Source organism: Anas platyrhynchos, chromosome 16 (genome assembly GCF_047663525.1).
Source record: "Anas platyrhynchos isolate ZD024472 breed Pekin duck chromosome 16, IASCAAS_PekinDuck_T2T, whole genome shotgun sequence".
NCBI classification, from domain to species: Eukaryota; Metazoa; Chordata; class Aves; order Anseriformes; family Anatidae; genus Anas; species Anas platyrhynchos.
The window spans coordinates 2,422,756-2,446,454 of record NC_092602.1 but is presented as its reverse complement, the minus strand read 5'-3'; the positions used below and the strand labels follow the sequence as shown (position 1 = coordinate 2,446,454).

General features: G+C 38.0%; 3 protein-coding genes across 12 annotated transcripts in view; 2 read left to right on the top strand and 1 right to left on the bottom strand.

The window, feature by feature from the left end:
- Nucleotides 1-9,305, top strand: part of KNTC1 (kinetochore associated 1) — a 37,418-nt gene extending 28,113 nt beyond the window's left edge. Inside the window, exons 52-64 of one of the 2 annotated variants that reach the window (XM_038187211.2) lie at nt 36-85; nt 797-875; nt 1,557-1,675; nt 2,124-2,259; nt 3,255-3,350; nt 4,247-4,303; nt 4,750-4,804; nt 4,884-4,947; nt 5,666-5,795; nt 6,968-7,057; nt 7,607-7,752; nt 8,467-8,557; nt 8,823-9,305. In XM_038187211.2, coding sequence (XP_038043139.2) covers nt 36-85; nt 797-875; nt 1,557-1,675; nt 2,124-2,259; nt 3,255-3,350; nt 4,247-4,303; nt 4,750-4,804; nt 4,884-4,947; nt 5,666-5,795; nt 6,968-7,057; nt 7,607-7,752; nt 8,467-8,557; nt 8,823-8,882 — 1,173 coding nt within the window. In that variant the 3' untranslated portion in view covers nt 8,883-9,305. Of the gene's footprint in view, nt 1-35; nt 86-796; nt 876-1,556; nt 1,676-2,123; nt 2,260-3,254; nt 3,351-4,246; nt 4,304-4,749; nt 4,805-4,883; nt 4,948-5,665; nt 5,796-6,967; nt 7,058-7,606; nt 7,753-8,466; nt 8,558-8,822 lie in introns of those variants that run through there. The other variant, XM_038187212.2, reaches the window with a different exon arrangement.
- A 1,074-nt stretch (nt 9,306-10,379) lies between these two features.
- Nucleotides 10,380-14,582, bottom strand: VPS29 (VPS29 retromer complex component). 2 transcript variants are annotated; one of them, XM_038187225.2, is made up of 5 exons: nt 14,425-14,442; nt 13,952-13,963; nt 11,691-11,882; nt 11,041-11,276; nt 10,380-10,752 (listed from the first exon to the last, which is right to left on the bottom strand). In XM_038187225.2, the coding sequence occupies exons 1-5, from the start codon at nt 14,425-14,427 to the stop codon at nt 10,635-10,637; spliced, it is 561 nt and encodes a 186-aa protein (XP_038043153.1). In that variant the 5' UTR covers nt 14,428-14,442; the 3' UTR covers nt 10,380-10,634. The 2 variants fall into 2 exon arrangements, with proteins under 2 accessions (XP_038043153.1, XP_038043154.1); XM_038187226.2 differs by lacking the exon at nt 13,952-13,963 and having other exon boundaries at nt 14,425-14,582.
- Nucleotides 14,485-23,506, top strand: RAD9B (RAD9 checkpoint clamp component B). Of its 8 annotated transcripts, none has more exons than XM_038187218.2 (11): nt 14,485-14,617; nt 15,047-15,117; nt 16,020-16,169; nt 16,673-16,787; nt 17,633-17,732; nt 18,194-18,300; nt 20,117-20,223; nt 20,697-20,761; nt 21,273-21,395; nt 22,076-22,331; nt 22,669-23,506. In XM_038187218.2, the coding sequence occupies exons 1-11, from the start codon at nt 14,584-14,586 to the stop codon at nt 22,795-22,797; spliced, it is 1,257 nt and encodes a 418-aa protein (XP_038043146.2). In that variant the 5' UTR covers nt 14,485-14,583; the 3' UTR covers nt 22,798-23,506. The 8 variants fall into 8 exon arrangements, with proteins under 8 accessions (XP_038043146.2, XP_038043151.2, XP_038043145.2 ...); XM_038187219.2 differs by having other exon boundaries at nt 14,592-14,944; XM_072024207.1 differs by lacking the exon at nt 14,485-14,617 and adding an exon at nt 15,206-15,360 and having other exon boundaries at nt 15,066-15,117.
- The last annotated feature ends 193 nt before the right edge of the window (nt 23,507-23,699 follow it).

The following is a 23,699-nucleotide window of genomic DNA, read 5'->3' as shown; positions in this document are numbered from 1 at the left end:
AACTCTCAAAACTACTCTTTCATGTCTTTTTAAAGAAAACTCAAGAAGTCTTCGGAGATGTATGGGAAGATGAAGAACTCCGAAGGTATATACTTCATCTTGCATATGATACAGCAAATTTTTTCTTAACTTGCAAGTTTATATGGCTTTTTCAAGAAACCTATCACAGTATGTGATTCAGAACTTGCTGCTGCAGCCGCAGATAAAATAAATTTTTATTAACAGTGATGATAAAACAAGTTTAGACCAGAAATGCCATGATTGTTTTTTTGTGCTGATGTTCCTAAACTCAAATTTTTCCTATCACATAAGTGGTGTTGTCTTTACTGATTATTTCTGCATCTTAACATTTATTAGAGCTGCATAGGAGATAGAGCTGCCCCAAACACAAGTTCTGCTCCTTTGTTAAAAGTGCAAGAGCTACACTTTAACACATGCTGAAAAATAATTATTTAGAACTTCCACATGTTGTCAGACATGTTGTTTGTTTTGTTCCCTAGAAAGCAATGGCACTGGATTCTATAAAAATATCTTATGTTGCCTTCTTATTTTCTGGTTACATCAGTCTTGAATCTTCAAATACTGATGTATACAGTGAAATGTTATTTGCAATAAATTCAAGATAAAAGGAAATGTTTTAAGGATAGTTATTTGCAGGTTTTCTCCTCGTTTGCCTTTGAATCTCTTATCCTCAAACTCTTTTTGACAGTGAAATATGTTTAAATTTGAAGGAAAATTGATGCACTGTTTCAGTAGCTATGCTGTACTTGTATTAAAAAGAAATGCATTTTTGCAGAGTTCTGTATCTGCTTCAGTCACGTCCAATGGATTACAGTTCCAGGATGCTTTTTGAAATTATAACATCTGCCACATCTGTAAGTTTCTAAATTTTAGTTTTAGCATGCTACTTATGAAATTTTTTTATGTCTTATTAAAATCAAATGTTGTCTGCTTAGCTGTATTGATTTCATTCTAAGGTATTTGTGTCTGTCTTTGGATAGTTTGTATGTCTGTGTGAGCTCTGCTTCCCTACCTTCTCCCCTCCCTTTTGGAGTAAAACTGTGTTGAATTTTGCTGTTGACTGTCAAGAGCAGCCCTTGAACCCTGGATTTTTTAAATTTATTATTGATAGTATGTGGAAATAGCTTCACTAAATATTTTCTAGAACATGCTTTAAACTAGCGTAATAATACATTGGCTCACTTTGAGTGGAATTTAAACAGAGGGAAAATTATTTTAGCACAAACTTAACCTTCAGCCGCTGTAGTAAAGATATTTATGATACTATATATCACAAATATTTTTCTTGCGTGCATGAATAGCCTTAAATCTAGAAAAACAGCTGTTCTAGCAGTGTTCTTTAAAGTTGACATATTTCATCTAGGTAGTATAAAACTTGAATGTAAACTATTCTGTTACTTAGCATGTATTTCTGCTAAACGCATTTCTGCCAAAAGTCTTAGAAAAATCTTGCAACATAACCTGCTTTCCACTTGTTCATCCAGTTATTGCAAACTTTCACTGTATTTTTGTGTTTTTTTTTCCCCCCCTCTCAGCCCTTTGGTGTTAATCAGTTGACGTTTGCTCACAGGAGCAGAGCGCTGAAGTGTCTGCTCTATTTCGCAGATACCAACACTGTGGAAACACTCTTCAAGAAACCCATTGAGAAAGTAAAGTAAGAGGATTTTTCCTTTAAGTGTTCCTTAATAATGATGTATTGCTAGTCTTTCATCAGACCTTGGAAAGAAATATATGATATTTGCAGAATTATTCTTTTTAATATTTTTTTTGAGCTTCTAAAAATTTTGAAGAGCATAATTAGCTCTTTTAACTTCACTGTAATGCAGTCTGGTATATCAGATGCCTCATATGTAAACCTGAAAGTAACATAACGTGGATAATATTTTCCACAGATTGCAGTTACTTCTGTTGTAATTGAAGGTTTTTATTTCATTAAGATTTCATTAATTTCTTTCATAAGTATAAATACTATCTACATTTTTTCCTTTTCTTTTTAAAGCAAGAGAAGAATACTTTTTGAATAATATCCTGAGTTTGATTATGTGAGTTATAATAATCACCGTAAATATCATTAGATTCTTTTTTTGTGATTTTTTTTTCAGGTGTTTTCTAAAATGCTGCGTTTATCTGTCAGAGTTTGAAATCTTGAATATTCCATATACATATGAATCATTTCGAAAGAGTCCTAAGGAAGGAATGATTAAGGGGCTGTGGAAGAATCACAGCCATGAACCCACGGTATGCTTTTTAAATCCTTTGTGATTTTTTGTTTGTTATGCATTTGTGTGGAATGTACACCTTCCTACACAGTACATTTATTTCTAAACAGATGTTGCTCCAACATGCTCTGTCCTACTCATACACTACTCACGATAAGCTACCCATAATTATTTAAAAATACTCATGGATATGTAGGAGTTAGCACTAAGGCTTTCCTCTTTCAGAATACAAAAAAAAAAAAAAAAAAAAAAAAGGTTGATATGCTGAATACTGCTCATCACATAATTATTCCCTGCTAATTACCCACCTTTTGTACCCACACTTTTTCTCATGTCTGGGAAGCAAGATCTTTGATGCAGGAGCTTTCCCTCTTCTCTCTCACGTTTTCTCTCATGTTCTCGCTCTTTTTGAAGTTGCTTGGACTTATACTTCATACTTTAATATGAACTAAATATTAACCAGTGTACACCTTTAGAATAGCTGTCAGTTATTTATTTAGTATGCCAGGAAGGGAGGGCTCTGCTTAGGGGCTTGACTTTGACAATTGCTGGGAGTTACCAAGTATGTTTTGTGAATTGCTAACTTGACACTAAAGACAAGGGCGAATAAATGAGATTTCTATGCACAGCAGTGCACGACAATAAAAATACACTGTTCTATTAAGGCTTCAGCAGTACTACCCTTGATTTATAGCTGTGAAATTGAAGTGATCTGTTCTATAGTTGAAATATAGACACGCTAGTCTAAAATTTGAAACTGAAAGATGATAAAAGCTTCATTTAGCCTTGATAAAATTAGAAAGTAAGTATCAAGTATATCAAGGATAGGTGTTTGTTTGTTGTGTTTGTTTAGTTCTCTTTTCGTGTTGAAAATTATTTTCCATGTGGCTTGGTTAAGACCTTAAAGGTCCCTGTAATACCAATAAAATCTAAAATTATACTGACAAACAGTAAAGATTTGAAGATGATGAATGTGTATTTATTAAAATAAAGTATATCCTTACTCTCCTTTAGGCTGTTAGACTGGTGACAGAACTGAGTCTGGAATACAAAGTATATGATTCCCAGCTGTGGAATGGTCTACTACAGAAACTTCTTGGTTTCAATATGGTAAGGAATTTTTAAGCATGAAGTTATGCAGTGATGAGAGGAAAAAGCCTTTTTTTCTCATCACTGATTTCTAAAGAATGTGATTGCATAAATAGTAAACTTACTGTGAGTAGCTATCTGTGATTTATAATTTAGGTTGTTTGCATTGAACCGATGAAGCTTTGGGGAATTTGTATTTTACCAGTAGTGCTTGAGAATGTTGATCTTAAATTATTATAGTTGTACTTTTTCTTTTTAAAACAAAAGGCCTTTCAGATGGCAAGACTAAATCTTATGATAACTTGAAAATTGTCTTCATATCATTAAAAATGTGTATTACTTTATAAAATTATATTTGTATGTGAATATATATACACAAACGTGCACAAACGTATATATATACATGTTCAAAAAATATTATCCCTATAATTAATTTATTATGATAATAATCCTGATTTTTGTTATTGATAATCTTAATTACCTCTTACTGTCAAACTGTACATTATGTTGCTACAACCTAAGGAGGAAATAGATGTACCTGGCAAAACAGTCATATCAGGAGCCATTCAAGCTAGCTTTAATCTAGTAAGAATTTTGTAACAATACCAAAGAAGATAGGATTTAACCTTATGAAGTTTATGAAGTTTTAACTTTATGAAGTTTTCAGCACATTATATTAAGGCTACTGAAAATCTTGGGTATTTACTGAGACAGCGCATACTCCTACTGCTGGTCATAATTTAATTTACATAAATCCTATTTCTGTGTGCATCAGTTACTCACCTCAAAGGAACAAAGGTGTCTTGAAGAACTGTTAATTTGCATTCTGCAAACAAGAAGAATAATCCAGTTCTGTACATTATTGACGGTTCTTCAAAATCACTGTGGTATTTTATAATGGAGTATTTTTGTTTCAGATTCAGTATCTAAGAAAAGTTTTGGTAGCAATTACTGGAATTCATTCATTATGGGAGGTAAGCAAATATTCTACAGCCCCTACTGTTCTCTTAGCAAGAGTTTAGAGACCTATGTGTATGTGTAAATTAATGGCAGCAATCTATTAAAAGGAGTGTTACTCACTGAAAAGCTGCCTTTTGAATGAGTATTTTTATGACACCTGCAATATGCAGATGAGTATAGTTATTAATCAGTGAAACAGTGTATTTTGCTCTTGTGGCTCCTTCAGTAAACACTTATTTGGAGTTAAGTTTGTTTGACAGAATTACTTAACCATCAGTCAAAATATAGTAAAATCTTAGACTACACAATAAGAAAAGCAATGTTAGAGAATAATTCATCCGGTATAAAAGAGAAAATCAACAGGCTGCTTCCACCTACAATGGGTCAAGTCAAGATGTCTGTGTTTACATTTAGTAAAAAGCAAACAAAGTTGTAACTTTTAAAACTTTTCTGTCAACAGATTCCCAACTTCAGTCGAGCTTGGCGAAGCGTGGTTCTGTCACCATTTCTCACAGGTAGAATTGTTATTAATTATCATGCTTGTATAGTAACTTAGTTATGTATTTACTTTATCATGGCTTCTTTATTTCTTAGCTTCATGTCCACCAAGTCCTAAACAGGTCGAGGAATGCTGTGAGTGTTTCGTGATTCTGCTCAAGTGAGTACATAGTACATACTGAATTTGGATTAATTAGAGTGGGAATTCCCTGTTTGTAATTTCTTTTCCAACAACCTGTCCTGGGACACACAAAGGAGCTTTAAAAAACGGGGAACCTGAGGAGAGGGGAAGAACCTTTTGCCTGTTGTGGAAAGGGCAGAATCAGGGCACATATCCAAACAGAAATTCCGTGCTTAGACTGTTGGCAGTGTATGCTGTAACTCAGTACCTTGGCTATCTAAACAGTGCTTGGAACAGGGACTTTGCACAGACTGCTGAAAACCTATTTATCTGCCCCTCTCACTGTCCCCACAAGGGATATCTGTTCTTATCCTGACGCTTTAACACTCATGTTCAACCCTAAAAGCCCAGTTATCTTTTTTTTTTTTTTTTTTTTGTTAATCCATAGTATAGCCTATTTCCCAAAATATAAACCAGAATATAAGAGAAAAAAATATTCATTTTCCTACAAAGAATAAACCTGACATGGTAAAAAAATAAATAATCTAGTATGCCTGTACACATGGTTAACCTATACTATATTAAAGTTCCAACCATCCTATACATGCAAACAGTTTTGCATTACCTTTGCAATGTATAAAAGCACAATAAACTTAGATTAGTAGTATTTCACCTAAAGAACAGATAGCTTCCATTTCACAGCTGTAAATCAAAGGTTGTAATGTTGAGAAATTTCCTCCTTATCTTCTTTCTGAAGGTGTCCTGTTTTGGCTGACTTGGATATCATTGGAATAGCTAAACAATATGCACAGTTGGACCTTCCAGCTCTTGCCTTGGGATGCCTGTTACTGATTCCTCAGTCTGAGAAGCGAGAGCAGCAAATTCAGGTAAATGAGAAGTTTTGTGTTGCAGCTGTGCAAAGGAAATGCCTTTAAGCCTGTTATATTCAATAGCAGCTGTACAAGATGGCAATTTCTAAACTCCAGCTCATTTGAATATATCACTGCTGAAAGCTGCTAGACATCTCCCACCCTCAGAGGCTACAGCCTCAGACTTCTCCTTCTGAAAGAGATCGTGTGAACACTTCCCTGTTTTTTTAAGTTTTGACTCATTCTCAGCAGCTTTTTGTCACATGACTTTGCTTTTTGTGGGTGAGAGAACATTTTAGGGGATCCCCCTCCTCTATCAGTTACGAGGTCAGTAATGCCCAGCAGGGGGCTTTAGCAGCTGACTCATGCATGCATCCACTTCTAAAAACTGAAGTTCAATCTACTTCCATGCACGAAAGTATTAGGTTCCCTGATAACCAATATTTGTTTGTGGTGAACAGTCAGTATATGGGGGGGGAAACCAACAACCAACCCACACGCAAGTCATATGCTAAAGCAGTGTGTGAAGCTGATCACAACATAGATAATTGCTGAGGTGCTAGCAGTAGGCTAGTTTAACAACTGACTGTAAGAAAAGTACAGAATCCTGCTTTGGAGAAGTGTTCAGACTTGAAAGCTCCTGCTTAGAAAAATGCTTGATATGCATCACAAGTTCTGATGTAAACCTTCTGTCTTAAAGCCATTTCCTCATTATTTGTGTATCCAGAGAGCCTCCTTTCTGTTCTTATTTCTTTCCCTTAATTTATGCTCTGCGTCATTCTTAACAGATGAAGAATTATAGGCTGTTCCTCTACCTGTCATGAACAAGCTGGCACTAGTAAAGGCATCTTAAATTCGTAGATTTCTATTCATTTCCACTTAAGAGTTAAGCCAGGAAGATTTTTCCTAACTTACAGCACCAGTGTAAGATGTAGTCTGCTGGCAATGAGTCAAAAGAATCTGTAACCACTACAGTGAGATACCCGTTGAAAGTTAACAGCGTTAGTAATTACTACTCTTTCAGTCAAACTGCACAGATCCTAGTTTGAGAATTTCATGTTTATACCTCGAATTTCATAATGTTAATTGTTTCTGAGTAAGTCAACTACTTGCTCTGAAGGGAAAGAGCTTATGCTTTATTCACAGAATATTGATGTTTTATATCTTTTTGAATTTTTTTTTTTTGCAAGGGTTTCTTATCAACATGTAACATGGAAACTGTGCTGCAACAAATAGATGAACATATGAACACTGGAGAAGTGGTGGCTTTTGCTTCTCAGGTAAATAAATAAAATTTACGTCATTTGCCTTTTACTTACAGGCTTTCTCAATGGTAACCGTTTACAACCATGTTTTTTTTTCTCTCCCACAATCTTGCCAAGGATCAGTTGACATCATTTACGCTTCTTGAAATAGCAAAATCTGCAAGGATTTTTTGCATTTTTATTGATGTTGTGTAAATGGATGATTTTTTAATATACACACACAGTGCTGTCTTATAGGTTGACCCTAATTGTAGGACAGCATCGTTTGCAATAGCACTTTTATATTTCTTAACAAACGTTTCAAGGAAAAAGGCCAAATGGCTTATGAAATTGTACTCTCTCGTCTTGCCTTGCATGGCCTTCCTTAAAAGCATGTTTCTTAATTCATTCCCTTATTAGAATCTGAGATTAGTCTTGATAAAAAAGCTGACATTTTGCAGCACTAAAAAAAAATAATAATAATCCTGCTTTACAGGAGTCCAGTACTGCTTGTTTTATTCAAAGGTCACATTTCTTATTTATAAAGCATTAATATTTTGCCATTACTAAAACTTGAATCTACAGATTAGATCTTTGATTTTGGACAATATCATAAACAAGAGGCTATATGAAAAATTCTTGAGAACTAAGTATTTTCCACTGGTGAAGCAACAACTGATGAATACTCACCGAATGAAAGAACTGGTGGATTATTTTGTCAACAAGAACTGGTAGGTTAACAAAAAGTAAAACACGTGATGTATTGCTTATGGAAACTGAATCTCTCCTTTACTTTAGTTTCATTTACTTGAAGTCTTGGAGATTCTCTAGTACTTGCTCTTCGAGTTTTTAAAGCATTGTTAAACTAAATAAATAAATAAATAAAAATAAAAATCTTACGATATTACTTTGCATACTTAAGATACTGTTTAACAGGGTTGTTCAAACCAAAATAGCAGCTTATTGCCCCTGGACTGTCAAGATCAAGCTCAGTTAAAAGAGCAGAAATCTTGTCCGAAAAAGCAAACGTTTTTCCTTAAGAGTTACTTCACCATATAGTCTTCACCATACAGTCTGGTGAATTCAGCTCAGTTGCATTATGGAAGGACAGTTTCAGCCATGGTAATGCTCTGAAAACAATAAACAAGCTGTCTGTGCTCAGGAATTAGTGGGTTTGCTGCTGTGTGTCAAAAGCTGGAAATACCTACTATATTTCACTTAAATACCAGTTATCCTGCAGTCAAAATGGGAGAGGAAAAAATAAGTAACTATTTAAAGTCTTGTATTTATTTGATTTTTAACAGCTACAGGTTAAATGCTAAGATCTACCTGACTTCAAAAACATGGAGTTATACCTGGGTTTATATTTAAGTGTATACAGCCTAAATTCTTGTTTTTTTAGAGAACTTCAGTTGACAAAGTTGATAAACTTTTTCCTCCTACAGCATTGATGATGCAACAGCCCTAATTCAAGAGTATCAAGAGAAATGTGGAAATCTTACTCTGGTAGATAAATCATCCTCTGATATTCTGAAGGTAAAACAAAACACTTTGTACCTCATGCAGTATTTTTTTCCTTTTTTATAAACTAGGATTCCCACTCAAGTTCTAGCAAAAGTACTTGTTATTGGTTTTAGTAAAATATATTCTATATAATAAAATATCCCTTTAATTGATGCAACTACATTTTAATTTAATCAAATGTGAAAGTGTTTGAAAGCACAAGGTTTAGCACTGCTCAGAAGTCTTAGATTATATCCTGTTTTCTAAACCCTTTTAATTTTGCCCTCTTGCCCTCCAGGTGTGTATGAATGGACCAGAAGAGACTGGCAAACTGGAACAGTCATCAATAAGGTGTTGATTTATCCTTTGTCTTTTCTCCCTCTGCTGGCAAGATAAGTGCTATGCATTAGCAATGTACATACTGGTCAAGTGAACATTGAACTAAAACCTCACTGCTTTTCTTCCACATTTGTTTTCCAAATGTTTTCCACATTTTTTTTTAACTGTTCTATGCTGTTTCTATGCCATACTCTGCCACAATTCATATTTATCACTTTGATTTTAAGAAGGACTAAAACTGATTTCCTTTACCTTTGTATTATATCTCTGTGTTGAAGTCTGCTGTCAGCATCACTCTTAAGATTGCATTTGCACGAACATAATCTTGCATAACTGTAATTAAATTTTCAATTGGAAGTGTTACACTTCGTGTAAAATATGCCTTTTAGATAAATTGTAATTTTAATTAAAGTATGAGCATAAATAAACTGACATATCAATATTGACCTTCCAGTATTTTATAAACTTTATGAAGTGGCTGGTAAGCTTGTCAAGAGAGGCTATTGACTGAGTAGAACACATTTGGCAAAGTTTCCTTTTAACCTTGTTGTGCTTTATTGTGCTGTAGACATTAAGAAAATGATAGGCATGTATTTCACTGCATGAAATTGCAGTTAGCCAAAGTTTCCTAAGATACCAAACTGAAATACTTGAGTCTTTTTATAAGGTAAAAATAAGCCTGCTTTAATAGAAATAATTAAGATTATGACACAGAAGTAAATATTCTAGCTGATCCTTTGAGTTCTACGGATAACTCATTAGTTTAACTCAAGCCTCTATAGGAAATACTACAGAGATTTTTGCACAGATATTGCACTGAAGAAAATGGTAATACAAAAGACAATATATGCAAAGGAAGCAGGCCATTTTTCTAAATGTTGTGCAGAAGACAACAGATTTATTTATATTGGAAAATTAGCAGTCATGAGAAGCAGTAGATATTAAAATACATGCAGTTCCCTGAGACTAGGGAAAAGGTCCAGTCTTCTTGAACAACTCATTTTTTAGGCTTCAATAGTAGTACAAGTGTTATATGGAATTACATTATTTAAAACCTTTGTATGTGGAACAAATTATGTAGACATACTATCAGATATAAGCCATAAATAAATGAAAGCTTCTCTTTACTGTTTACAGAATTAATGAGACTGTCACTCATTAAAGCATAGTAGTGTTTGGAATGGCTTTGACTATAAAAAGGCTGAAGTTCAACTTCATACAGTGAAATTACTACTCTAAGTTAAGAAAGTGTTCATTCTAATTTTTCAAAAAATCAACCCAGTTTATTCTTTTAACTTAATTGGGAATGAAAAAAATCAAATATCAAACAGATTGTGAAGCAAACCTAACACGTCCCCAGTGTCGTAACTGTTTTGTTCAAACCTTTTACATTTTTCTTTTAGATGTCACTGAACCAGCACATCAAGCTTTTTGCTAAGCATTAGGTAAAGACAGAACTGCCAGCCACTTTAAAAACAAGCACAGTAGTTGCTTTTTTTTCAACAGTTCATAAAGCTTAGTTTTTCTATGAAGTGAAGTTTATTATAACATTAAGGAACAGTATTTAAACAGTTATTTTAATGGTATATTTTACAAATCAATTCATACAGAGAAAATAAGCAAACACAATGTTGTTTTAAAGTTATTACCAAGAAGCTACATTGTTAAGCTGTTAGCAAGTAAGTGTAGTACTGTAAACTAACAATCAAGTATTGTAGTAACTTGCAGTTCCAGGATGAGATGGTAAAAATGCCAGACAAGCAAATATACTTTATGATTTTTTGTACTCAATTCTTTCTACTTTCACATCATCTCCAATTAGTTGATAGACATACGTAACTACTGTAGAAGCCTGGATATCCATCAGCACAAATGAAGGAATGATATTGCTGGAAAGAGAGGAGAAAAATCATATTGTTTAGTATTAAACTGTAGTAGTAGTGTTTCATCGTTAGACTTCTTAGCAAGAATCACTTTAATTGATTCCAGTTTTGTAAGCACAGTACATCAGATCTGAAGCTTTATTTCTCTGTATTTCACTCCAGGACAATTAGCAATTACTATAAACCTCTCCTCTGCCTGACATTTAGAATGTAAATATTAACCTTCACAAGGAGTCCTGTAGTTTGTGTTATCAGAAGAAAACCCCCCACAGGAATTTCCCATCCCATACTTACTTTTCTAAGGCATGATAAGCTCCTGTAGCTGATCCTGGGTTGATATAGAATTTGTTTTCATGTTCAAATGCCTCAAATTTGTGTGTATGTCCTGAAATGAGGATGTCCACATCAAACTGCCTTTGTAGCAGTGCCAGGCTTGCCATATCACCCCAAGGAATGACCTGATGGCCGTGAATCAGCCCAATTTTGAACTGTCCAACAGTTACAACTTTCTGTTCAGGATAATTCAGGTTCTAAAAATCAAAGTAAAAAAAAAAAATCAGATTTTCAGATTTATATTTAAAAAGCTGCATAAAACAGAAACGTGGAAAGCCTATGGAAATACCTTGTGATTTGCTCTACTGCTACAAAACAAGAGCTACAATACTGCTTTTATGAACAGTATCAAGAATTTGGTAAAGATGCAAGGAATTTTAAAGATCTCACAACTGGAGCTCCTGTTGGCTTGAGTCTTAGACTTAGCTAAGTACATAAATTAGTTCTATGACAGAAGACCAATGACAGAAGAGAACTTACTGTGCAATTCATATCAAGTGGAACCCCTTTTCACTCCTAATACTACATAAGCTCAATTTGCCCACCAGTACAAATAACACAAACATTGCCTTTATGTAAGAGATGAACCAAATACCAAGAGAAGCCACTACCTCATCAAAGTCCCCTCTGACAACATGAACGTCCCCAGCCAGAGTCTTGAGGTAGTCATAAGTGTCCTTGGTGCAGAGGTTTCCCGTGCAGAGAATGTGTTGGATCTTTCCTGGAACCAGCAGCTTTTTGAATTTGGCTGGGAGGCTGTTGCATCGATGTGGAATGTGAAGATCTCCTAATACTAACACCAACTTACCGGGTGTCATGACAGGGAAGAAAAATCATTATAGATACTTAAGACAAGAATCATTACGTAACAGAAAGCATTGCAATGTCATCAGTTTTGTAACTGCATTTTGATATAAAAGCTACTCAAATAAGAATGAAATGGTGATGGAATATTTCTATTTTTGAGTGAAGGCAAGGGCCCTTACTAATCTTGAATGTTGTCAAGAGGAGGGCCTTATGAACACAAGGGTCTACAGTTTTTTGTTGTTGTTGCTTTCAGCAACAAAATTAAAACAAGCCACTGCAGGGTATAGCAAAAGAACTGTATTACTACTTGATGCAATTTACACAAATTTGGAAACTACCATAAACTATCCTACATTCTGTTTTCACTTAAACATTAAAAAAAAAAAAGAAAAGATAGAGGACATCTCTACCAGATGTTCTCAAGTACAGAACTAGCTAAACTGTAGTCAATTCCCTTTAAAAATCCTTCATCCCAGCTTCTTTCTACATTAATTAACTTCTGTTTTTTTATCAAAAGAAAAAAAAAAGAAAATAGCAAATTTGCAATGTGTGTTAATAGTTAATCAGAACAGGACGCTTGTTCCAAGCCCATACTGTAGGAATCAATGAACAACAGAAGAGTAAAAAAATAATGAAATGGAAAAAAAAAACAAAACACTGCAGCAGAGAAGATAGATTATTACATGCAGTGTTTCTATTACCAGTTTTATCCATTCACAGTTTCATTACAAAATATGCAAGGAAAACAAATTTAATGGCAGCTTCGAAATTATGGATTCAGATGAAGGCCATGGTTTGATATTTTAGGCCTAATAAAGAAATAATTAATGCAAGCAAAGTAGCGATAAATTAATTTTGCAAGAAGGGCATGAAAAGCTCTATGAAGCATGGGTGTTATGCTTCTATACTGAAACCACTGGATTTAAAGGCAGGCCTCCCTGACAGCCTGATGGACACCTCCCAGTTAACTGTGGCTGATCATCTTCCAACCCTAACACTTTGCTGGGCAGACTGTTCCTAGAATGACAGCCATCTAATCTGTGTAAAAAACAGTTCAGAAATCTATATGCACCTATATACATAAGCAATAGAAACCAAATCACCTTTCTTAATTTTTGTATCTTTAAGCCATGCAGCTATCTTCATGCTAGCTGACACCAAAAGGCAGAGAACTTGGGTGTTTTTTTCTCCTTGTTTTTAATTAACAATGTCTTGGCACCATCATGAAACCCATGCACTTCTTGAGAGTAGGTGTTTGAAAATACTGGCAAACAGTACAGGAGTTCTTTCATCTACAAGCTACCAATCTGAAACCAACCCAGGAAAGAAATACAAATATATGACTTTTAATGGCCTTTCAAAAGTTGTCCAAAATACTAACTAGCTCCTAATTGTGATGATGTACTGGAAAGCACGTAAAAATGGGTAATGAGTGATTCTGATCAAGTGGCAATCAATGGGTTCTCTCACTGACACCTCAGGATTTAGGCACGCAGTCCCCGTTCTGCACATGACGTTTAATCAGACCGCGCTGCCACTTACACACAGCCCCGCTGCAGTCAGCAGAGCACCCAACAGAGATCGCCTCTGCTGGTGAGCAGGCAAGCCACGTTCCCCCAGATCCCTTCTGAGCTCCCGTTACTTACATTAAAGCTTGGAAAGCCACCGTAACAATGAGCAAAGGCTCCCAGGTGTGACTCGGAGCTGGGGTGCAGCTGGGGAGTAGCCCCTGGGTGCCTCCTGGGAGCCTCCTGGATGCCTTCTGCCTATCTTGGGCAGTTCCTGGGTGCCTCCTGCCTTTCCTGGGTGCCTCCTGCCCTTTCTGGAAGCCTCCTGGATGCTTCCTGCCTCTCTTGGGTAGTTCCTGGGTGCCTCCTGCCTTTCCTGGGATCCTCCTGGATGCTTCCTGGATGCTTCCTACCTATCTTGGGTAGTTCCTGAGTGCCTTGTGCTTGCCCTGGGTGCCTCCTGCCTGCCCCTAGGTGGGTCCTGGGTGCCTCCTGGAGGCTCCCTGCCTGCCCTGGGTGCCCGCTGGCCGCCCCCCGAGCCCGTTCGGCGCACTTACTCTGTGCCCGGCCTTAGGGGCGGTGGAGTTGATCGCAGACAGGGGAATGGAAAACGGGGTGAGACGCGACCAGCGTTAAACGAAAAGGAAGCAACAGAAAAGAAAAAAATAATAATAATAAAAAAAAAAAAAACACAGCCGGATGAACGGGGAAGAAAATAAAAAAAAAATATTAATAAATTAATTAAATTAAATTAAAAAATCACAATTAATGATTTGTCGGCGTTATGAGAGAAGCGTTAAAATCAAAATCATGAGGGGAAAAAATTAAAAACAAAACGCTCCGAGCACAGCTCCCCCCCCCCCCACCTCAGGCCTAGCCTCCCCCCCCACCACCCCTTCGCCTCCCTCCTCCGGGCGCCGGCTGACGGAGCCCCCCCGGTAAGAAGCAGCCGGGAGCGGAGCGCCCCGACCCGGGGGGACCGGGGGTGGGGGGGGGACCGAGCCCCGGGGCCGTGCCCGCCGCCTCTCACCATCCTGCCCGCCGCCGCCCGCACCTCCCCGCGGAAGCCAGGCCCCGCCGCCGCCGCTACGGCGCCTCCACAGGGCCAAGCCGGCCCCGACCGCGTTTTCTCCGCCGCCCGCCCCCTGCGGCTGCATCCGGGGCTCGCCGTGAGGGGAAGGGCGCGGCCATGAGGGGGGTGCTCGGGGGGGCTCCCCTCAGAGGTACCGAGCGCGGGCAGGGTGCGGGGCGGCCCCCTCAGGGCGCTGCCTCAGCGCGGGCAGGGAGTGAGACCCCCTTGGGTGTCCCTCGGGGCGAGGTCCCCGCGCTCGTTGTCGCCACAAAATGTCTTTTTTCTGACTAAAATGGTGGTCGGTGTGGCTGTGGGGAGACTTTGGGGGGAAAACAGGGTGTTTCGGGGGCTGCTTGTGCAGGGAGGTGCCAAACCTGAGGTGTGCCTCGTTGGGCAGCCCTGGAGAGCACCAGGGTGTCGCTGCCACGGCAAAGAGTAACGTTTGCCATCATGGTATCAATTTTCTTGGAAACGTGTGGTAAATGTGGAATGTTTCCCCTTAAATTATCGTGGAGAAGATGCGGTATAACTTGTTGTAACTTAAAATGCACGCTGTGGTGTTTTGTTTCACTCCTTTTAGTGTTTGGAAAAGCAATACACGCCATAGCACGTATTAGCGATGAGTTTTGCTTTGACCCCTTAGAAAAAGGCGTAAGTAAATTTGATTAATTGTCAGTGTAAAATCTTTGTTGGGAACACGGTTGTGCTGTTGGATATTGCCTTATCTGTTTTCCTACAGGTGCACTTGAGTCTGAGTTACATTCCCTCTCAGCTCCCTCCACTTTCAACATGGACAAATGCCACATTTTCTGTAATTGTAATTATGCAGATTATATCCAGGAAGATTCATACCTGCTCTGCACCTAACATTATTGGAATTTGGTGTTACCCAAGGTGAAGCGTGTCCAGGACATCCGGATTAATACCAAGGGTTTTATTTCTATTGTCACAGGTCAAGAGGTTTATGTTTTGTACCACATCAGAAATCACGTTTGAACAACATGTTTTTGTATTGGTATGACTCAACAGGAAGAATTCCTCCCATTAATCAAACACCACTTCCCGCAGAATTAGGGTTTTCTCTAGAGGTTTCTGAGTTAGAAGTGATCGACCCAGCTTGCTGGGAGGTCCTCTCTTTTCATGCGTGAAGTATCCCGTAGGTGCTGGTAGTGGCTGTGCTCATTTGTATGCCTTGTGTGGATGGATGTACGGGAAGATTGTTTTAGAGCAGGCTCCAGTCCTTCACATACCTCAAACACAAGCTGAAACTCTGAGTGATTAGGTAACACACTTCAAAGCTTAACTCACGCACTTAAATATCCCAAGATTGGATTCCTGTGCCTGCATTACACCTGTGACTTCTGACCAGTAATAATGAAGGTGATAAGTCTGAACATGATAATATGCTTGATACATCTGTATTTGTTTTGAGATGTACACATTTAAATGTTTTGTGGTTTATATATGCTACTGAAGTACAGAGGTAGTTTTTTTGGTAAAGATCCAGTATGAAATAGTTCTGAGGTAATCAATGATTTTACATTTCTTTTCAGCTTGCCTTGAGATCAGTGAATTCTTCAAGGTCAGCGTATGCATACATCTTCTTCTCATCTATGTTTTTTCAACATTACTGCTGGACAGCTGTGTCTCAACCATGTCAGAAAGAAAAACAGTTATCACTTCCATGTAAATTATTCATTAAGGTATATTTTAACAGATCGTTATGCCCAGCTTTGTAAGCAGCAAATTAGCTCAATTTCCAAATGAAATTATAGGGGGAGGATCATACAGGCATGCAGAACACAGTAAACTCAAGTGCTTCTGAGTAATTCTGTGAGAGTATTCATATTTAACTGCTTAAAACGTGTACCTCCTGAGCTGTGCCCTGCAGTTTCGAAAGCCTGAACCAGTTTAATCTTGGGGTGAAGGAATACTGCATTTCTGGCTCTTGGTTGTTTCTCCTGTAGCCCTTGAGAACAGTACAGGCCAGGAGAGCTTTGACCAGTTGTTCAGCAAACAGTCCTGTCAGCCACATACTGCAGTCGTGGGTGAGGCTGGCAAGGATCAGTTTCGGCTGCCTCCACGTCTGCTTACAAAGCAGTTTGGGGAAGCCATAAAAGCTCGAGATGAACTGCATGAGGTTAGGGAATAACATTGCAAAACTTCTTGGTGAGTAACCTCTGCACTGATCTTTTTTCTTCCCCAGTCAGTTCTTCCTGTATTTAGATGTGTAAATGTGCTGGAAAGGAATGTAGAGAAATGCAGCATTTATACAAATACTAATGAGCATCACATAACTTTTCAGCTTCTCTGCAGAAATGGTAGGTTACACAAAAAGTCACTTTCCAGAAACAGAAGCAGTTTTAAACAGCAGGGTAACATAATATTTAGTGTAATTACTAACTGAGTGTTATTGATGGAACATTATGCCAAACACTTTCAGCCTCTTCACATCAAAATTTATATTCAACATGTGCATCACCTTGTTAAAAAAAAAAAAAAAGTTATGACAGGATTTATCAGACCGCCTTTCTTTATTTCAGTGGTTGTATATGCTTTATACTAATTGTCAGCCCACTTCTTACACCATTTAGAATTAGGCTGGATTCAATTCTGAAGAACACACTTTATGGAATTTAAAAGGGGAGGGAGGGAACTCCAGCTTTGGCAGGTGTTTGAAGTAAAGGATATAGTAGGTCTTTCCACTAATAATAACACTTAGAGGTAATATATTGAATTAGGTCTTAAGACAATTAAGCTTACTTAGTTCACACATCAGCTCAGGCTTATCTAGAAACAGATCTGTAGGGTTTGCCTTATGTATTCCACCACCATTTATATTACTGTATAAGTTAAATATTGAATTTATTTTTTTTCCGTGCATTTGTTGGACTTGTTGATGTTCAGTCATTTGCTGTGAATTCTTAAAAAACTCAGATGCTAGAGGGAATAACTAATAGGGTGAAGGAAGTGTTAGGTGGCATTTTAATTCGGTTTTCTATTTGTGGGTGAGTTACTGCTAGAGTCCTTCAGTTACTTTCTCTGTTGAGATGTCTTTCTTAAAAGAACAATTAATACTAAAAATAAAGTAGAATTTTAGACCCTTTTTGGCTTTAATGTAAGCATTACAATTCTTTTGATTTTTGTTCACGTGCTTTATACTTAGGTGTTATAAAAACGTATAATCTGACTTTCCAAGAATGTGATCCACTGCAGGCTGTTTTTGCAAAGCACATGTGTCCGAACATACTTAAAGTCCACTCCAGGTAATGAGTAGAAAAATATTTTTTTCTGAAAAGAAATCATCCAGGAGGCAATCCTGTTGTTATAGTCATTAAAAAAAATCAAAATCTGGTTAGGGCCCACAGTCAAGTGGTAAGTTGCTAAATCCATTGTTCTAATACTTGATACTTCACGTTACTATTTCAGAAACAGGGATCAGCAGTGTTATGTATGTATGTGAGGCTGATTGGGCAACATGCACAGGTATTAAATGTAAGCAAATTTGATTTCATAATTATTAGGTGTGTTTTTAGATTTCTCACATACCTAGTACTGTATAAATCAATTTTAAAGCTACAGCATGCTTGAAGGGTTGCACATTTCAAAGGTGCTTTTTTCCAACAATAGTGTCAAGGAATAATTTTAATTTCTAATGCCAGTAACAATTGCTAGGTAATAACTCGTGTCATGTAAAATTATTTTAATACTAAATTAAATTTTATAGGCTGCTGGCTGATATAATGATTCATTTTCCAACCAGTCAAGAAGAAGTGACTTTATCGGTTACTCCAATGAAAGTTTGTTTCAGGAGTTACGCCGAGGAAGATGCTGGTAAGGAAATGCAAAATCCAAAGGGCTGTTGGGACTTCAGAACGGGTGAACTGCAGGAATAACAACCTGCAACAGAAATGTGTTTCATAGCTGAATGAAATGGAGATTTTTAATTCAGACTGCCATCCTCTGGGTTAAGAAACGATGGTTTTAATAATATTTTCCTGGTATTGGTGGCAGATAGCAGACTGAGCAGCCAATTGAAATAAGTTACGCCATTTGCTGTAGGCTTCAACAGAGGTAATTACCATGCTCTAAGAGCAGAAGCATAGAAACAGACAGGGAAAAGGAGATAATATTAGGCCTTAAAATGAACTATTTAAATCAGAATAACACAATTAAAGAATTGATTCTGTTACAGAGTATATCTAGTGTGTTAGCTGGCCTTGTACTGTTATGTTGTGTCTTGTTATTTTCGGATCTGAGATGGAGAGCAGTCCAGATTCTTGGTGTGTGACTCAGACTAATTTTAATGTTATGATTGTGTTTTTGAAGTACAGGTTCTTGTGTATCATATAATAAAGGGATGCTTTGCATACTTATGACCAAAGCTGAGGATAATGACCTAGAAGAGATGACTGCCTGGAGTGTAGGTGTGGGGATTGTGCTTAGAACAGGCTAAAACAGTGGAGAGCAAGAAGGAGTAAGTGGTGGAAACTGACAGAAGTGAATCAGGAAAGAAATTACTGAAAATACAGTAAGATTAAATTTTGTATGAAAAATAAATGTTATTTTAAGAACATACATTTAAAAGCATTATTGCAATAAGGAGAGTGAAAAAATAGTAGGTAGAAAGGCAGTGGGATACTGAAAAAAAAAAAAATAATCAAATGGGAGAAAAAGAGGAATAACAGGTGTGGCTTTTGTTGTGTAGCATGCGATGCAGAGCGCTGCCTGCAGCAGATGTTCTGCGTGCTCTGAAACAAAGCGTGTCCTTTGAACATACCGTCTGCTGATGGATTGGGTTTTTCCACATTCAGGTTTAATTTTCAGAGACAGAAATTACAGCTTCTGCCTAGGCTTGTTTTCATATGCATATGGTGGGCTCTGCCTTGGAGAAGTTGGCAGGTATGCTGTAAACATTTATTTTTGCAGTTCTAAGGAACTTTACAAGAATGTATTTGACCATGCAGTACGGCCTTGTTGAAGGCTGAAAAAAAAACACCTCTTCAGCAAAGAAAGAGGAGGCTGGGACTTGTTTAATACTTCCCTGGCAGCCGGGCTTTGGAAGAGAACTGCTTAAGCTGGTGTATTTTTCTGAATGCCTCAGAGACTGTGATGCATCCTGGTAGTACCCTCTTATTTTCTTTTCACACACCTGATAATAGCTAATGAGTAGTCAAATGACAGTGAGCAACAATTGAATACCTGATGCTGGAGAGCTTATTTTCCACTGTCATTTGCATAGGATCAAGAAAAGACGGTAATTTAGACTAAATAACCCAGCTCGGCTTTCATGGTCCTCTAATAATAATTGCTGACAACCATCACTCTGTTAAAGTCATGCTGCATTTTGGCCTTCCCATCTATGCAGCAGTAAGAAGCTGGTAATCGCATTTGTGATCAATGCCTGTAGATAAAGCAGATTTAAAGGATTGACAGCAGGCATCAGGACGCCATCGCATAGCCGATCATGAAATAAGTTCTGTTAAAAGCTGCGTAAATCCACATAATACGCTATATTTTTTTATTTTATTAAATATAAATTTAGATAAGCTAAACATTATTGTTACTCACCATTTGTTGCTAATACAAAAACATCATGGTTATAATAATTGTAGCTTTGAGTCCTCGACTTTCTTGTTATTTCAAACAGACTTTTCAAAGACAATGCTTACTGAAATACAGCTAAATCCAGATGAATTTGACTACTTTCAAGTTGAAGTAGATTCTGAAGTGACGTTTTGCCTTAAAGAACTGAGGGTAAGTTAAAAATTTGTCATTTTCCATTAATTTGCATGACTTGACCTGGGCAATGGAGAACGATTCCTCCTTGAAAGCGTTGCACCAGACCTCCTGTCTGGTAGCAGGATTTCACTAGTTGGTTAAGGATTGGCTTTAAAAACAGGCATTTTCAGGACACTGCAGAGTCCCTCAGAGCAGCCTGTGAAAGGCAAAACTTTTAAACCAGCAGAAAAGTAATTTCAGTACTGGGCAGACATGTAACTGCTGGAGAAAAAAGCATCACGGGCATAGTAATTCTACTGCAGACATTTCTTAGGCAAAGCTCCAGGCAGAGAAGGCAGGAAATGCATGCTAGCAGCAGTAAACTTTCACCCTTTAAAGCAGGCTTTTACTTTTTTTTTTTTTTTCCACTAAACAACAGCTGGAATAAATGTGTGCTAATCTTCATCTGTGTTTAAAATAGCACTTAACCACTCACCCCTTCTTTTCAGGGGCTACTGGCATTTTCTGAAGCTACCCAGGGTCCTGTCTCAATCCATTTTGATGTATCTGGGAGGTACGTTCTGGAACTACCCATCTAGAAATAGCACAGTTACAACTCTACAGTTGTGTTTTTTTTTGACTGCAGGTCACTCAATACGTATTTAACTGTAAAAAAATGTTCATTTCAGAATAGCTCTATTTCTGATTAACCTGCAGTACAGGGTTAAGTAGTTTGTTACTGCACATGAAGCATTCAACACAGACACCTGGATTGCTAAGCTAGCTGTGCTGTCTAGCAAGCACCTACAAGCTACCCCAGCACAGTTTTATTTAGTGGACAAAAGCAATTACACATTTTTAGTTTAAAATATAACTTTAGCAGTTTTTATTTAAAACTACAAATTGACTATGCATAATATTGTATAATATTGTTGGTGTATTTAAAAGGAAGCCATCTTAGCAGCAAATACTCAATTTTTCAGCTGGGTATTTTGTGATCTGCATGTATAGAATTGCATGAGCAGTTTCCTCCCAAAATACACGTAATGATGCATGCTGCTTTGTCTCTGGATATTTGTGTTTAGACCGGTTGCTTTCAGCATTGAAGACATGGTGCTGGAAGCCAGCTTTATTTTGGCTACGTTGTCTGACATCGACAATGGGACGGCTTCCCAGGAGCCCCTGTGCTGTTCACAGATTCCAGAGAGGTAACAGTGGGGTGGGTGAGGGAGGCAGGTTGACTTAGCAAGCTGAAAAGTTGGAGTTAAAAGTTTTCCTGCTAAGTCAAGGTGATCTGCATATTCTTGCAGGGCGTTCATAAGCATTGTACTGATCCTGTAGCCTTTTTTCATAGGAAAACTATGAACTAGATACATTCAGAAAAAGGTTGAGTAGTTTAGGCCCAGCCAGAGCATGACAGAGTGACCTCAATCTCTCTCCACCAGTGGATTCTTTTCATCAAAGCTACAGCTGCAGTCTGCTGTTTGTATAGGCAGTGCCACAGATCAGAAAGCCACCGGGTGCTTGAGCAGCCTGTCACCTCATGGGTCTCTTACCTATTGTAAGCGTGCAAGGGAATAGTTTTAGGCACACAGTCCCTTCTTGATCACAGACAATTTCCATTATCTGTTCCACTGAGGAACTGTGGCTGTAGCAAAAGCATTATTTCTTAGTACCATGAACAGCACTGAAGCTTTTGGTGCAAAGGGGAGCGTTCCACAGTAGCCTCTCATTAGCTTTACCTCCATGGAGTTCTGTTGCAGTAAGGGGAAGATACTTGCTGAGCATCTGTTGTAAAGCTGTAAGGCCTTCCCTTAGCAGGCAGTAGACTCCTTAACAAAGCCATGCAGAGGCCAATTACTAATCTGACCTACGCTCTCTGATCTAGCTCAAAGGCATACGTGGACAAATCTGAAAACTCCTCCATGGATAAGGACGGTAATGCAGAAGCAGCTGCTTCGAAAAGGCCACGGCAGAATGAAAATGAACACAGCACAGAGCCAGCAGCACCCGCAAGTCCTGTGGCAAAACGGAATACGTGCAACTCGGGGAACATTCTTAAAGATCTTGAGGGAACAGCCATGCCTGAGACAGATGGCCAAGCAGTGCTAGAAGCAGAGTCAAGAGAATCTCATTATCACAAGGTAAGGACACTGCCCTCATTTATGTTGTATTATAGAACAGTGAAATACCTCAGCTGGCATTTGAAAGCTAGATGCTGCATGTAGTTCAGGGGCTACAACTATGTGTTGGTACTCAGTGTTCCACATGGCACTTCAATGGAACTGGCTTTCAAAGCAGCATAGCTGAAAAAACACGTTTAACTATAATGCTGGAAATATTTTACTAGGAAACACCACCACAGTCTGATAAAAACTTCAAAATGTATTTTTAAAATGGCAAAAGCTTCAGCAATAATTAACCCCCAAATTCTGTACCACTTGCATAACATCTTATTCCTGTAAACGTTGCATTTTCCAGTTTCAGTTCTTGTTCTTTGGAGCAGTTTCTCCTAAGAAGGATGCCATCAGTCACACCTCCCATAGTTTAGCAACAGCTAGTGACACTGAAGAGGATTTTGGCAACATGCAGAGCTCCCAAGTTCTCTAGTAACACGAGGCGTACGAATCCAAGACTAATGTGGACTGCCTTGAAAGTTGAAAGACAGAAGCACATTTGACACAGTGTAGAGCAGTTTCTAGCCTTAGAAAGAAGTTTAATTCTGTTATGAAAATGTCCTGCAGTTCTTAGGCAAGCTGGAACTTAATGGAAGCTACTTGTATGGTAATCTGCATTTCACTAACATCTATTGCCAGAGTCTGGGAAGTGGAAATTCCACTCAAGTGTGTTTGTTTTTCCCCCTCTAAGGGGAATGTACCAAAAGGACAGAACTACTTGGTACAGAGTACTGTATCATTTCCTGCCATGTCACTACTGGTTAAGTGTTTATTCTCTGCGTTAAGCACCAGTACTAATCATTTTAAAGCCATCGCTGCTGTCGTAATATACATTTAGGTGGTTTAGATTTGTAGATGATGTATTCTGTAGACACATTGCTTTACATGTTCAGCTTTCCAGTCTCACAAGAGAATTCAAATTGCGTTAGCACTTCAGACAAATTAAGTTACTGTTGTAAAGTCAGAAGCACTGAACAGGAAACCCACCTACTGCAGCACCGCCAAATACATTAGTGCTATATAACAGCTGGTATTCTTAGAGAAACATTGTAGAAGTAGTATTTAGCTAAAAATAAATGCACTTCTATGACAACTTAAGTTGAATAAATAAAAATTGTGATTAAAAATGATTTGAAAGCATGGCTTATGAGTTCTTGTGTTTCAGCCTTGAATCGCTCTTTTCCCTTCCCTCAACTCCTCCAGCGGGAGTCAGCGACAGGGCTCTCTGGCCCTGGTCACTACATCTCAGCAAGCCACAGAACTGCTTGCAGCCACTTTCCTGGGGAGAACACATCCACAGCTGCTTTTTGGTGCAGCAGGATAATGGATCAATGT